General features: G+C 32.7%; 1 protein-coding gene across 1 annotated transcript in view; it reads left to right on the top strand.

Annotated features, from left to right (window-relative positions):
- The first annotated feature begins 3,863 nt into the window (after positions 1-3,863).
- The window catches only part of LOC105342829 (deleted in malignant brain tumors 1 protein), an 87,964-nt gene continuing 77,123 nt past the window's right edge, over positions 3,864-14,704 (top strand). The window contains exons 1-8 of the mRNA XM_066069297.1: positions 3,864-3,914; positions 6,248-6,380; positions 6,861-6,951; positions 10,845-10,954; positions 11,969-12,148; positions 13,155-13,245; positions 13,687-13,814; positions 13,932-14,081. Of these exons, the coding sequence (XP_065925369.1) occupies positions 3,873-3,914; positions 6,248-6,380; positions 6,861-6,951; positions 10,845-10,954; positions 11,969-12,148; positions 13,155-13,245; positions 13,687-13,814; positions 13,932-14,081 (925 nt within the window). The 5' untranslated portion in view covers positions 3,864-3,872. The remainder of the gene's footprint in view (positions 3,915-6,247; positions 6,381-6,860; positions 6,952-10,844; positions 10,955-11,968; positions 12,149-13,154; positions 13,246-13,686; positions 13,815-13,931; positions 14,082-14,704) is intronic.

The raw sequence follows: 14,704 nt of genomic DNA, 5'->3' as shown, positions 1-14,704 counted from the left end.
AAAGAATACAAACCCAAACGTAAGAATTTTTAAAACCCTGTCTACATCACCTAGTAGGTAAGGTCAAAGAGAGACAACCCAATAGTAACAACAGGCATTTTAATGCAATGGGAACTAAAACAAGAATTCCTTTAAAAGGAAATCGGCATGCAATATCATTGGTCAGCTCTGTTAATGTAATGCGAAAGGATAACAGTGCATACAATTAACACAATATAAAACATATATCGTACCATTTGCAATCCATTGTTTGCTGATTTGCGAAATAGCAAGGCATTGTCCTTTACAAAAATTTAGATTATTAATAATCAAAATTGGTACATGATAACACTTGTCATGTAGAAATTTTGATTATCAATAATCTAAATTTTTGTAAAGAACAGCATTAATTAGCTTTACGTTTAGTAGGCAAATTGCACTTCCGATTAAAAAATTACGATTACGTAAAAAAAAAAGTCACAAGGCAGACATTATAATAAGGTTTTTAGAAATTTACATGTAATTAAAGATCTAGATTTACACGAAGTTGTTATTGCATAGTAAATTAAGTAGTGCAAAGTGCAATGTGTGCGCAAATAGTAAAATTTGTCGGATGTCTCACATGCACACAACTTTGATCAATAGAAGCCGATCACAATAAACAGTTTTAGTTTACACTTGCCAACAAATACCTGATCTTATATATTTTACTAAATTATCACTGTTGTGTAAAACAAGATGCGATTTTACAATCTGAATTCATGAATCATTTACGTGCCAAAGATGTTGCAGGTAATGCACGGATAATAAATGCACATTGACCTGTGGATCCTGAAAAAATCAAGTTTGTATGATAACACTTCAAAGATAATTCAAAGATTTCTTTAAACATTCTGTAAATAAATGATGTATGCCTTCTAATTAAGTATTTATAAACTTTGCCGAGTTATAAATATCTTCATGAATGTTTTATTCCATTTATAAACCAAAAACAAATTTTCGTTAAAAAAAAGTATGTAGATTTGTCGGCAGAATTCTTTAACAGGTTGTAACAAGACACTTGACAGAAGTGCCCATAATTACGTACACACATGTATGGAAGTATGACACGACACCGGTTTAGATATTCAAAGATATTATTTTCCTTGGAAGAATACTTTATGACAACTGTTTAAGAGTTGGTAATTTCAAGCACGATGGAAATACTTTTGGGGTTTATTTGAGTGAAACAAATTGAACGAATCCATGAAAATTGAATAACATGATACCCCTTAGAGTGAAATGCCCCAGGGGTATACAAGTCAGTGCAGCCAGCAGCTGAGGCAGTCTGGCTAAGAAGCTGAAAGGCGACACGTTGGAGAAGCTTGAGCAGAAGAAGAAAAGTATTAAGAGGGTAAATGTCAGGAAAGGCTAGGGTAGGAATAAGGTATAGTTTCCCCAGCAGTATTGGTATCTTTGGAATTAAGTTAGGAGTCAGGACGTAGTAGATCTGCATACGATTGAGGCACCTTGTTCCCAAGATTAATAGGAACTCATTATTGGGTGGTCTGCGGTGACAGTTTGCCCAGTCTATAATATAGCCGGTAAAGACTTTGGTAAAATAATTTTAATAGAAGGTAATTATTAAAACTCAGCAAGTGTAGAGGAAAATCTTTTTATAATCAGGTCAATCAAAGTACTCAGACAGTGTCTTAGGAAAATTATATATTCCTTAAAAAGAACCCTTATATTTATTATTGTTAGAGGAAAACGTTACAGGAATTTGTAAATTGACTCAGAAGCGATTCCATCGGAAATGTTGGTAAAAATGATATTGATAAAACCCCTCTTTAGAGAACCATTTTTCATTTTATGTTTCGAGAGAACATCTTAATTTTTAGCTCACCAAACTGAAAGCCCAAGTGAGCTATTCTGATCACATGTTGTCCGTCTGTCCGTCTGTCTGTCCGTCCGTCCGTCCGTCCGTCCGTCCTCCATCCGTCTGTCTGTAAACTTTTCACATTTTCAACATCTTCTGAAGAACCACTGGGCCAATTTCAACAAAACTTGACACAAAGCATCCTGAGACTAAAGGAATTTAAAGTTGTAAAAATTAAGGACCACGCCCTTTTGCAAAGGGAGATAATTAGGAATTTATGAAAATTTTCGAGAAATTTTCAAAAATCTTCTTCTCATTAACCATAAAACCAGGAACTCTAAAACTTGTGTGAAAGCATTCTCAGGTAGTGTATATTCAAAGTTGTGAAAATCATGACCCCCAGGGGTAGGATGGGGCCACAATGAGGGGGGGGGGGGTCGAAGTTTAACATATGAATATATAGAGTAAATCTTTAAAAATCTTCTTCTCAGAAACTAATCAGCCAGGAAAGCTGAAACTTGTGGGAAAGCATCCTCAGGTAGTGTAGATTAACAGTTGTGAAAATCATGACCCCAGGGGTAGGGTGGGGCCACAATTGGGGGTCGAAATTTTACATAGGAATATACAGAGTAAATCTTTAAAAATCTTTTTCTCATGAACCATAAGACCAGGAAAGCTGAAACTTGTGTGAAAGCATCCTCAGGTAGTGTAGATTCAATGTTGTGAAAATCATAACTTATCAGCCAGGAAAGCTGACACTTGTGTGGAAGCATCCTCAGGTAGTGTAGATTCAAAGTTTTGAAAATCATGATCCCCAGGGGTGGGGTGGGGCCACAATGGGGGGTCAAAGTTTAACAAAGGAATATATAGAGTAAATCTTTAAAAATCTTTTCCTCAGAAAGTAATCAGCCAGGTGATTCTTTATAATTGTTAAGACTTTGGCTCCAGGACAATTCCTCTGCTTCACAAGAAGGTTTAGAGTTTGATGTAGGTTTATATCCCATATATAAACTACTGTTAAGAATCTTTTTGAGAACTGCAATACTCAAAATATGATATGACTATAAAATCATCCTGTTAGAAAAGGGACTAATGATTATAAACATAAGAATATCCAGGGGAAAAATGAATTTTATTTATACAGGATCTACATGTATTATTGTACATTGTCCAGATAGTTGTATTATGACTCCATTAAGCTGATTTTATCATACCTATTGTTCCTCAGGTGAACGATGTGGCCCATGGGCCTCTTGTTTTAAGCTGTTTTTCGAGATACAAAAATAAAACATAAAATAATAATATACATGTAACCATTTACTATTTTTATTAACCTTTGGCAGGTAATGAACTTATTAGTTATCTGTCCACTTTTCAGATTCGCATTTTAATTGATTTTGGTATGAAAATTATCATTTCTACAACACAAGACTATCCATAAGGTATGTATTTATTCCCATTTATATTTCACAGCAATACTTAAAACAAGGATGCCCATTTGGTTGCTATTCCATCGGCGACATGCAATTAAAAAACTCTTTATCATAACAGTAGGAACTTATTAATAAACATTTATAACATAAAGAGCACCAAACAATGCTGTTTATTTGCATAATACTAGTAAGTCATAATACGAAAACGGAAATTCAATTGACCAATTTTAAAGTAAACAAATTATAACTGAGCAAGACTACGATGGTATATGAACCAGGAAGTTAAATTGAAAGGCAAATCCTATAAAGTCTAGATTATGTGTTGGTGAGGCCAAAGAAAGATTGATGTTTGTTTCAAGTTGTCTCAGTATGCAAAAACGAATCATTCAGTTAGACTTGGAATTTATTTGTCACAGTTATCAATATATACGAATCAAAAAGATGGGATCGGCATGCAAATAAATTTAGGATTGGACGGAAGCAGAAACATAAATTAAATCAATTTAGTTTGGCCTTATTTATGTACATTTAAATAGTTATCATTATATATAAGATAAAACGTAATCATTATGAACACTTGATATATCGTTCAAACCCATCATATGGACAAAACAAACATGGGGTGGCGGTCTTTATTGTCACCGGTAAGTTTATATATATATATTACATATGTATAAGCACTAACAAACCAACCACACTCGTTATCTATAGTGTCGGATCAAAAGATACACGGTTATAAGATGAGATATAAAAAAGCAATAAAAATAACCAACGACACGAACAATAAAGTAAAATATTGTCAAATTGTTGGGACAACCCGTCCCTTCTTCAGGACAACAAAAATAAAAACCACATATGAAAGAAAAAAAAACATCTACAAAACTAGCACTAAACTAGAAATAAAATGATATATAAAAACTAAATAATATATAAAACTCCAGATCGGAACGTGGTAACTCTGTATTAAACTAAAGATTTCAAGCCCGAGAAAGAAAAATCCTGTCCGACGCAGCGGACGGTCTGTGTAGAAGTGAAAGATAACGCGAACGATTTAATTTACTAATTGGGGGTTGCTGTTAATTAAGTTGTACTAGTAAGATAATTTGTAATGATGGTTTGTAGGGAAGACAGGCTCTGTAAATGACCACATAAATATACATAAGAGTGTAAAAACTAATAGGAGTTAAATAAAGAAAAAAATGGATAAAAAACAATTAAAAGTAACAAAAAAAATCAAAGTACTGAAGTACTGACGGGAGTTGATTTTATCGATTATTATTCATTTTAGAATCAACGATAATGTTATCTTGCAAGGCAAGTGGTTTCTTATAATTATGTATATGTAATATTGTTGATCTGGCTAGGATTGATAGAAAAACATAAACCATGGTTGTGTGAATATACTGCCATTTATTTTTGCTAATAAGAACAATTAGGCAATAAGGGAAGGTATTAAAACAGTCATAATATCAATTATGTAAGTATTGTATGCACTGAGGCTTTATATTTACTAACCCAAACTTTCTACATAGAGCTACAGCTATATATGTTATTTACCCTATGTTTGTTTTATCACAAGTGTGCACTTTCGAAAGATAGCCCAATTTCGACAGTCACGAGTACCCATGTGAATTTTTTAATCTCTGATATGTTGTTGTTCTGTCCGTGCATTATTTAGTCTTAGTTAACCAGCAGTCAATAAGCGTAAACTGAATCCACCAATAAGAACATTGTGGTTAAGGTGTGTATGACGTAGCTGATAGAGTTGACCGCGACGCGATCGGAAAAGTCCAACCAAATCAGTTTTAGTAATATTTTACTAAGCCTGAAAAGTCTAATCTTGATATCAATGAATATTCTAGTGTTATGTGTGAATATCTAATAATTTTCCGCACAATATACTAAATAATGTGAGTTTTACACACATGAAAACAACGCAATTTAATGCCAGAGTGCGATTATTTTTTTTAGTTGCAAACCTTGACAATCAATGTCGCCGTAGGATTGATAGGATTCGAATTTTCATTGGTCTAAAGATAATTTGCAAACACTTCTTGTTTTACCAAGTATCATTTTTAAAACACATAGCCCCAATTTAAGAATTTCTCATTATAAATAGAATAATCTTTGTCCTAAAACTAAGCAATAATCTTAACAGTGTGAAAAAAGTTCTAGAGATCTAAATGTTTAGTTGTTTATAACAATATGAAAGAGATAACAGTGACACATTTTATACCTATTGTAAATGCTAGCAACATATATGCTTAGAATTTCATTCTAAAAATACCAAACTATAAGGAGACATTGCAAAGATACAAATTCCAAGAAACCGTCGTTGGAAAATTATAAAAACACGTCATCATAGATAACATCGAGGGTAGATAAAGGTGTTTATTTTTTCTGGAGCATGCTTACACGTTGTGCACAGTGGATAGAGATAACAATTGAGTTTCTTTATTTAAACAACATGCATGTTGTCACTCCCACCAGTTCGACTGAAGAAACATTGATCATTAGAAATATTTTGATGATCCAATTTTTATGTAGTGTCGACATGCATCAGAAGGAATCAGATTTTAATCAGGTTTGTCTTTTATTTCGAAATGCAATTTTGTCGACTATAGTACGAACTCCTGGTAAAATCGTCTGATGATTTCTCAGTTCTCGAAGGATTTACAACAAGAGACATTATGCAGCCAAATTGAAAGGTAGAAAGGTCAAATTAAACGCAAATGGCCAGCAGTTGTTCCGTGTTTTAAAAGAAACTTCATTTAAACTTTCATAAATGAAAATGAAATCATTCTAAGCGCCCCTACAAGGAAAAAAACTTACACTAAGCAAACAGTAGAATGCACTTTATCATAGATGAGTGTAAAAAACTAACAAACTGACCTTATTTAAATGAAATTGTATGAACATTCCGTATCGGAGAAAGAATAACTACTGTGAATAACGAACTATTGTATTTTCTTCACAGATTGATATAAACAAGAAACGCATAGTCCTATCTTGTGATTTCAATGGATACATGAAACACATGGCAACTTGGTATGGGACTGTCATTTCAGTAGTGGTGATTCTCTTGGTCTTCCTTTGTCCAGCAGAATGTGGTAAGAATTTTGATTTTTTAAATTTCTGATTTCTTTAAGATTCTTTACCCTTGCCTTACAGACAATGATATGAATATATCCATTGAAATTTCAACTGTTTATCTTTTATGCTGTTCGAGTCATACTGCAGGCACGTAGCATCTGGGAGGGAAGAGCAGCCCCCTTTCTTACACTTTTTTAAGGGCATGTTAAAATAAAGATGAAAGGGGGAAATTAACAGTCAAATTAATTTTGATGTTATATGAAGTAATAGGTAAGAAATGCTCTGCCCCTCAACACCCCCCCCCCTTCCCCAGCCCCAAGCGATTAGGATTTTCATGAAAAGTTACTTTTTTTTCTTGTCAAGATTTTTTGGCCCCTATCCCCCACTTTCAAAAATGATGCTACATGCCTGTACTGACAGACTTTATTTAATTGCATTACTCAGTACGGTAATTCTTCATTTTTTTTAAAATTACATTGATATTGGTCGTGTTTCAGTTGTAGACCTAAGTTGCGGATCCCCCTCTACAATTACACTAAACAGTGCGTATGAAAGCTACAGGTATCCTGCATCCGGATCATATCCAACGTGAGTATAGAAGCCTGTTCGTTGGTAACAACTTAATTATTAAAAGGAATTAGGACTCATCAGGGTGATTAATTACAGTCGGAGGTTAGCAAATCTAATAAAAGCATGACAGATTTTTTGATATATTTGATCACGCCCAACTGTATTTGGTCACCTCATAATAATAAAAAAAATGATTCCTTATTACTTATGTATGTATAGAATTTTTAACAATTTTAGATATTGAAATATTCATGGATGAAACTTATTAGACTATACATTACAAAATCGATGTGTTATCACAGACAAATATATATACTGCAAAATGAAAATATAAGAGTCTCTGAAACAGAAATCGTTTACAAAGGATATGACTCCCTTTGCCATTAGGTAAACTGAAATGTGACTGAAAAATAACTAAAGATGACTTAATGGCTTTTCTCTGACATTTTAGTCAATATGATTAAAATCAGATTCTTGATTCGCTCCTTGTTTTTTCTACTGTCGCTAAACGAGCCTCGTGTAACAACAATAAAAAAGAAAGAGCGGACCTAGAATCTGATTTAATCAGACTGACATTTAGTCACCTTTCCAGATCTTTCAGTTAATCTTCAGTTTATTGATCTGCAGATGTTCACGTACCAGTAGTTGTCTTGAGTGCTCGTTGGTTTTATTTCATGTATGGCTGATCGTTCCTGCATCGAAAATCTATTTCTTGAAACATTTCTTTTGAAAAAAAAGCCTCAACTACTTTTCATCCACAGTTTGTGTCTTTGTTGTGTTCAATAGATAAGAATTTTTTTTTTCAATTAAAATAGGATAAAATTGGCATTGATCTACGATATATTCTCAAACAAAAATATATTGATGAATATCAATGAACATATAATAATGTTCTCTTTATAATAAGTTGAATGAACCTTTAGTTTTTAGCTCACCTGAACCGAAGGTTCAAGTGAGCTTTTCTGATCACCCGTTGTCCGTCGTCCGTCCGTCCGTCCGTCCGTCCGTCCGTCCGTCCGTCCGTCTGTCTGTCCGTCCGTCTGTAAACTTTTCACATTTTCAACTTCTTCTCAAAAACCACTGGGCCAAATTTAACCAAATTTGGTACAAAGCATCCTTATGGAAAGGGGGTTATAAATTGTTAGAATAAAGGGCACAGCCCTTTTCAAAAGGGAGATAATTGCGAAACAGTAAGTTTAGGGTGCATGTCTTTAAAAATCTTCTTCTCAAGAACCACGGCACCAGAAATGCCAATATTTACACAAAAGCTTGTATATATAGTGAAGATTCTAAATTGTAAAAATCGTGACCCTCGGACCAAAACTGGGGCCCCAGGCGGGGTTCAAAGTTTAACATAGTAATACATATGGAAAATGTTTAAAAAATGTTCTTCTCAAGAACCACGGCACCAGAAATGCCAATATTTACACAAAAACTTGTATATATAGTGAAGATTCTAAATTGTAAAAATCGTGACCATCGGACCAAAACTGGGGCCCCAGGCGGGGTTCAAAGTTTAACATAGAAATACATAGGAAATTTTTTTAAAAATCTTCTTCTCAAGAACCACTGCACCAGAAATGCCAAAATTTACACAAAAGCTTGTATACATAGTGAAGATTCTAAATTGTAAAAATCGTGACCCTCGGACCAAAACTGGGGCCCCAGGCGGGGTTCAAAGTTTAACATAGAAATACATAGGAAAATGTTTAAAAATCTTCTTCTCAAGAACCACTGCACCAGAAATGCCAATATTTACACAAAAGCTTGTATATATAGTGAAGATTTTAAATTGTAAAAATCGTGCCCCTGGGACCAAGACTGGGGCCCCAGGCGGGGTTCAAAGTTTAACATAGAAATACCTTAGGAAAATGTTTAAAAAATCTTCTTCTCAAGAACCACGGCACCAGAAATGCCAATATTTACACAAAAACTTGTATATATAGTGAAGATTCTAAATTGTAAAAATCGTGACCATCGGACCAAAACTGGGGCCCCAGGCGGGGTTCAAAGTTTAACATAGAAATACATAGGAATTTTTTTTTAAAATCTTCTTCTCAAGAACCACTGCACCAGAAATGCCAATATTTACACAAAAGCTTGTATACATAGTGAAGATTCTAAATTGTAAAAATCGTGACCCTCGGACCAAAACTGGGGCCCCAGGCGGGGTTCAAAGTTTAACATAGAAATACATAGGAAAATGTTTAAAAATCTTCTTCTCAAGAACCACTGCACCAGAAATGCTAATATTTACACAAAAGCTTGTATATATAGTGAAGATTCTAAATTGTAAAAATCGTGACCCTCGGACCAAAACTGGGGCCCCAGGCGGGGTTCAAAGTTTAACATAGAAATACCTTAGGAAAATGTTTAAAAAATCTTCTTCTCAATAACCACTGCACCAGAAATGCCAATACATACACAAAAGGTTGTATACATAGTGAAGATTGTAAAAATCGTGACCCCTGAACAAAAAGTGGGGCCCCAGTAGGGGTTTAGATTTTAACATATGTAGGAAAATGTTTTAAAATCTTCTTCTCAAGAACTATAGTGCAACTGTTTGGGATATTACTATGCATACATGTATATCCTTAAATAATGTAGATTCAAAAAATTGTAACTCCCGGACAATTGATGGGCACCAAGAGGGGTTCAAAATTTAAACATTTTAAAAAACATAAAGGAAAAGTTTAAAAATTTTCTTCTCAAGAACTACAATGTTTTAGTTTGTGGAAATTCTATGCATGCATCCTTCGCTTATGTAGATTCCTAATTGGTAAAATCGTGACCCCCGGACCAATACTGGGGCCCCAAGATGGGGTCAAAATTTATTAAAGAAATATAAAGGTAACATGTTAAAAATCTTCTTCTCGAGAACTACAATGCTTCAGTTTGTGAGATTACTATCATGCATACAACCTTGGATAATGAAGGTTCGACAGTTTTAAAATAGTGACCCCTGGACTAATACTAGAGACCCAAGATGGGTTTAAAGTTAAATGTAGAAGTACCGGTATATATGGAAAATGTTTAAAAATCTTCTTTTCGAGAACTACAATGCATCAATTTGTCAGATAACTACGTCAGCACCCTCAAATAGTGTAGATTCGAAATTATAAAAGCCGTGATCTCAATCTAATACTGGGGCCCCAAGAGGTGTTCAAAGTTTAGCATAGAAATATAGAGGGAAAATGTTGAAAAATCTTTTTCTAGGGAACTATAATGCTTCAGCTTGTGAGATAACTAGGCAAGCATCCTTAAATAATGTAGATTCCAAATAATTAAAACTTTAGCACTGGACTAATACTGTGGCCCCAAGAGGGGTTCAAAGTTTAACATAGAAAGATATATTGAAAATGTTTTTAAAAAGTTTTTCTCGAGAACTATAATGCTACAGTTTGTGAGATTACTATGCAAGGATCCTCAAATTGTGTAAACTCTAATGTAGTGGAACCAAGAGTTATCTTTCTTGTGTTCTGTACAGTCTGAGAGTTATTCCTCTTGAAGTGGAACTCTGCTATGTTCAGTTTTTCAGGTTGTGTACGTGCGGTCCCACCGCAGTGCTTCACATTTTCATTCCTATGTTACTATTTATGTTGTTCAAGCCAACCATAAACCTCGGACCATAACTGGGTCCCCAGAAAGGGGTTCAATGTTTAAAATAGAAAAAGCATATGCTACGAAATGTAATGTTACAAGGAACTGCTGTTCAGGTGAGCGATGTGGCCCATGGGCCTCTTGTTTATTTGACTTACTTGTACTATTCAAATTACCATTTTATTTTAAAAATTTCGTATTTTTTTACTGGAAGCGAGAGAAAAAATTTGTTATATATGTCCACCTTTCTGTATGTGTCTTTAATTATTGTCTAGTGACATAATAAGCAGAGTAATGATGCTCTTTTTAAGACTAACAACCTGCGAATGGCTGTTTCAATCACCAGATTCAAGTTCAAAATTTTCCTTCGTTGTGTCTGATATATACGTCGACTGTGGAGATGTTTTCAATTTCTATGACGGTGAGAACAGTAATTTTCAACAATTTTAGTCATAATTTATCATAAAGTAAATAGGGGCATTATGGAATAATTTTTATTCAAGAGTGTCAATGTTCGTGGGTACATGTAGCAAAAATTTTCCTGTTTCGTTGGGGCGTAATTTTATTGAAAATTAAACAACTCCTTGTATATAGGTTCGTGGGGATGTAAATTCGTGGGCAAGGGTTACCAACGAAAGCCAAAAACATTGGTCCTCCACTAACAATGATAATTCCACAGTAGCTTAATATATAAATTATTATGTCTGAAAACCAATGATTCCGCCTTCAAGTAAACGTCTTAGCTCAATTTAAAGGGAAATGGTTAGGAAACACTGAAATAAGACTGCATTGGTGCTGTTTTTATATTAAAGGCATCTAAAAACCTGTTGTTAAGTGATATTTTGATACTGTCAATCAAGTTCTAATAAATTAGGCGTTGTTCATCCTTCAGTATGTATTATTTTGAAAATGAATTGCAAAATTATTTTCAGCACACTTATATTTGTGTAAAACTATGTCAAACAAGTAAATGTTGATAGTTGATAGTGCGAATGTTGATAGATATGCCAATAGGACCTCCTCGAAGAAAAGATAAAAATAAAAGAAACTTAAAGCTTGCATACACTTGTAAATGATAAAGTTCAAAAGCTTGTGTATTTGGAACAAAGACCCCTTTCTTTAGCTTAGCGAAATAATTTTTACAAAAGCTGTCAAGTGTTATGACATTCTGTACCTAACACAATTTATCTCACCATTAAATGTAAAGAGGTAAGGTTGGTGCTACATGCATTGTTGAAATCGTCAATAAAATTTGTTGGGTCTTTTTAAGAATTTGTTTTTGTAAATGGACGAAATAAACTGATTCAGTGTTTATATTTTTAAGAACAATATATCAAAAAAGGAGGACAATACTAGTTTAAGTTTTCACTTGTTCATCTGGCACAAGTCATGTATTGCGTAATAAATTAACGAATTTTATGTAATTATATTGCAGGTGATTCAGACAGCGCCCCGACTATTGCTACCTCTATCTGTTGTTCTACTTGTGGGACAACACTGCCTGCGAGAACATCAACCGGAAATAAAATATATGCAAAGTTAAACACTGACAGCACTAATAATACGGGAAAGGAAATTGGCTTCAAAGTATCCATTGTTTATGGAAAGGATGAATGTAAGGAAGTTTATTCAAGTTTGGGTTTCATATTATAATCTTCTTTTAGTGTGTTTTACATTATACAATTATAAGCTATTGATTCAGTCACATTTTGTCATATAGTCCTCAAAGTATCAATTGTTTATGAAAAGGATGAATGTAAGGAAGTTTTTGTCTTATATTATTATTTTATTTAGTTGATAAGAGTTAATCGACTGAGGACAAATTCCGAGGTTGATATTTCAGTATCGTCTGGTCTATAAAAACCTGTCGCAATTGATATCAAAAGGATAGAGAATATATATATATATATATATATATATATATATATATATATATATATATATATATATATATATCTATATATATATATATATATATATATATATCTATCTATATATATATCTATCTATATATATATATATATATATATATATATATATATATATATATATATATATATAGATAAATAAAGCCTTGGTACAGCAAAAAATACTTAAATAAATAAAACAGAATGCAACAGTCCAAATTAAATAAATTGTTTACTGTTAACAGTAAACAATTTATTTAATTTGGACTGTCGCATTCTGTTTTATTTATTTAAATATATATATATATATATATATATATATATATATATATATATATATATATATATATATATATATATATATATATATATATATAAAACTAATAAACTTTAGTTTATAATAATACTTTTCAACTATAACGATAAAAATTAATATGTGGTCATAAATAATAGGCGTTTAATTCGCTATCGTGATGTCACATAGCGATCATGCCAAAACCTGTATTTTGTTATAAAAATAATATGTTATTATAATACCATTAAATATAATACCAATTATTATACAGAATAAAAATAGAAGATAATCTTTATACTATTAATTCGTTAGGGGTAGAGATTGGATGATTATTACATGTTCATGTGTTATCTCTTGACAGTATATATTACTGTTGTTCATGTACCGTTGATGATTAATCTTAACGTTGCTTCTTTTAGCAAACTGTTCTTCCAATGGAACATCAAATAATGTTGATCTATCAGGTTCTGTGACTCTCTCTTCGCCGCTGTTTCCTGCTACGTACCCAATGTAAGACCTCCACATTTTTTTTTTTTTTTACTGAATATGCTATGCAAGAGTTCTTTTTAATTGTTAATATTTGATGTGATGTTAACTTTAAAAGAATTCGTATTGAGATTCCAGCAAAGAAAATTCACTTTACAAGTATTTCTTTTGTCTCCGAACCTTATTTCATGTATTTTTAGATATTGTTTTAAAACGTTAAAGGCAGTTTCAAATAATGTGAATAGCATGAACAGTTTTATTTATCTAAAACGTAATTTTTGTTAGATACTATTGAATGGGAATCTAACTATTTCTCAAACTCAAATCCCTAGCCTTTTATGTTTATTGTATATTAATGTCCTTGTGACATATTTGATAAAAAATATAAATCTCGGTTGTTTTAAAAGAGTTAATTGAATTTAGATATCCATTACATATTTTAATTTTTTGTTCTCTTTTTCATAGAAATTACGTGTGTTCTTACACTTATACAAATCCAAATCCCAATGGAATAGTTAAGATGGAGTTCCTATTTTTAGACGTCGAAACAAACGGCCCCAGCGATTGTTATGATTATATTAATATATATGACGGTAGGGTATAAAACGACTTTTTATATACATAAAAATTCAATTGCTCAGCTTAAATAAGCCTACTTTTCCATCAATGAATCTCTATTTCTTCATTTGACCGTTTTTTTTGTTTGTTAGGAGATACAACTAGCTCAACGCGAATACAGCAGGTGTGTGGAACCACTATTCCTGGCATAATTACATCAACCGGATCCTCATTGACCATTTTGTTTTATAGTGACGGTTTCAGCCCGAAAGTAGGATATTTAGCCAACATTTACCCTGAAAGTAAGTGCACATATGATAAGGACAGAATCAATATCCATAAATACCTACATTTAGTGAATATTTCCTCTTATGTTTGTATAACAAATATGCGACGTTCAATTTCCTTAAACACACTCAACCTTGTAACGGTGCACGAGCACACGTATAAACGTCATCATGCATAAGTGCATTATTCATTTTGTCTGAACGAGCTGGTGTGCTATTAGACTAATTACATCCAAGAACAAGACTCCCATGCTTAAGTAACAACACTTCGATAAAATCGAATAACAATCAAGATTTAAAGAGTCACTAACAATTTTTATCTCATGAAAATATCTAGATAATTTTGATCTCTTCCTATGAGAAATATAAATGATGTTCCCATTTGATTTTTTTAACAATATATTGTCGTTCATTTCAATACATTACATAGATATCCCAATTGAATTGTAATGCTAAAAGTTAAATGACATTTGCAAAGTGCAATAAAACGTCAGTTATAAATTATGCTCAGAAAATATGCTGTTATAATGATTGTCAAACACCATGTTGTTATAATAATCAATGGTTTAGAATCTTCCGATTTAATTCGTCTGGTTATTGATATTCTATGCAAAAGTTATTCTCGAATAAAAGCTCAA

This window comes from Magallana gigas, chromosome 8 (assembly GCF_963853765.1).
Source record: "Magallana gigas chromosome 8, xbMagGiga1.1, whole genome shotgun sequence".
NCBI lineage: Eukaryota > Metazoa > Mollusca > Bivalvia > Ostreida > Ostreidae > Magallana > Magallana gigas.
The sequence above is the reverse complement of the archived record's forward strand: the minus strand, read 5'-3'. Positions and strand labels throughout refer to the sequence as shown.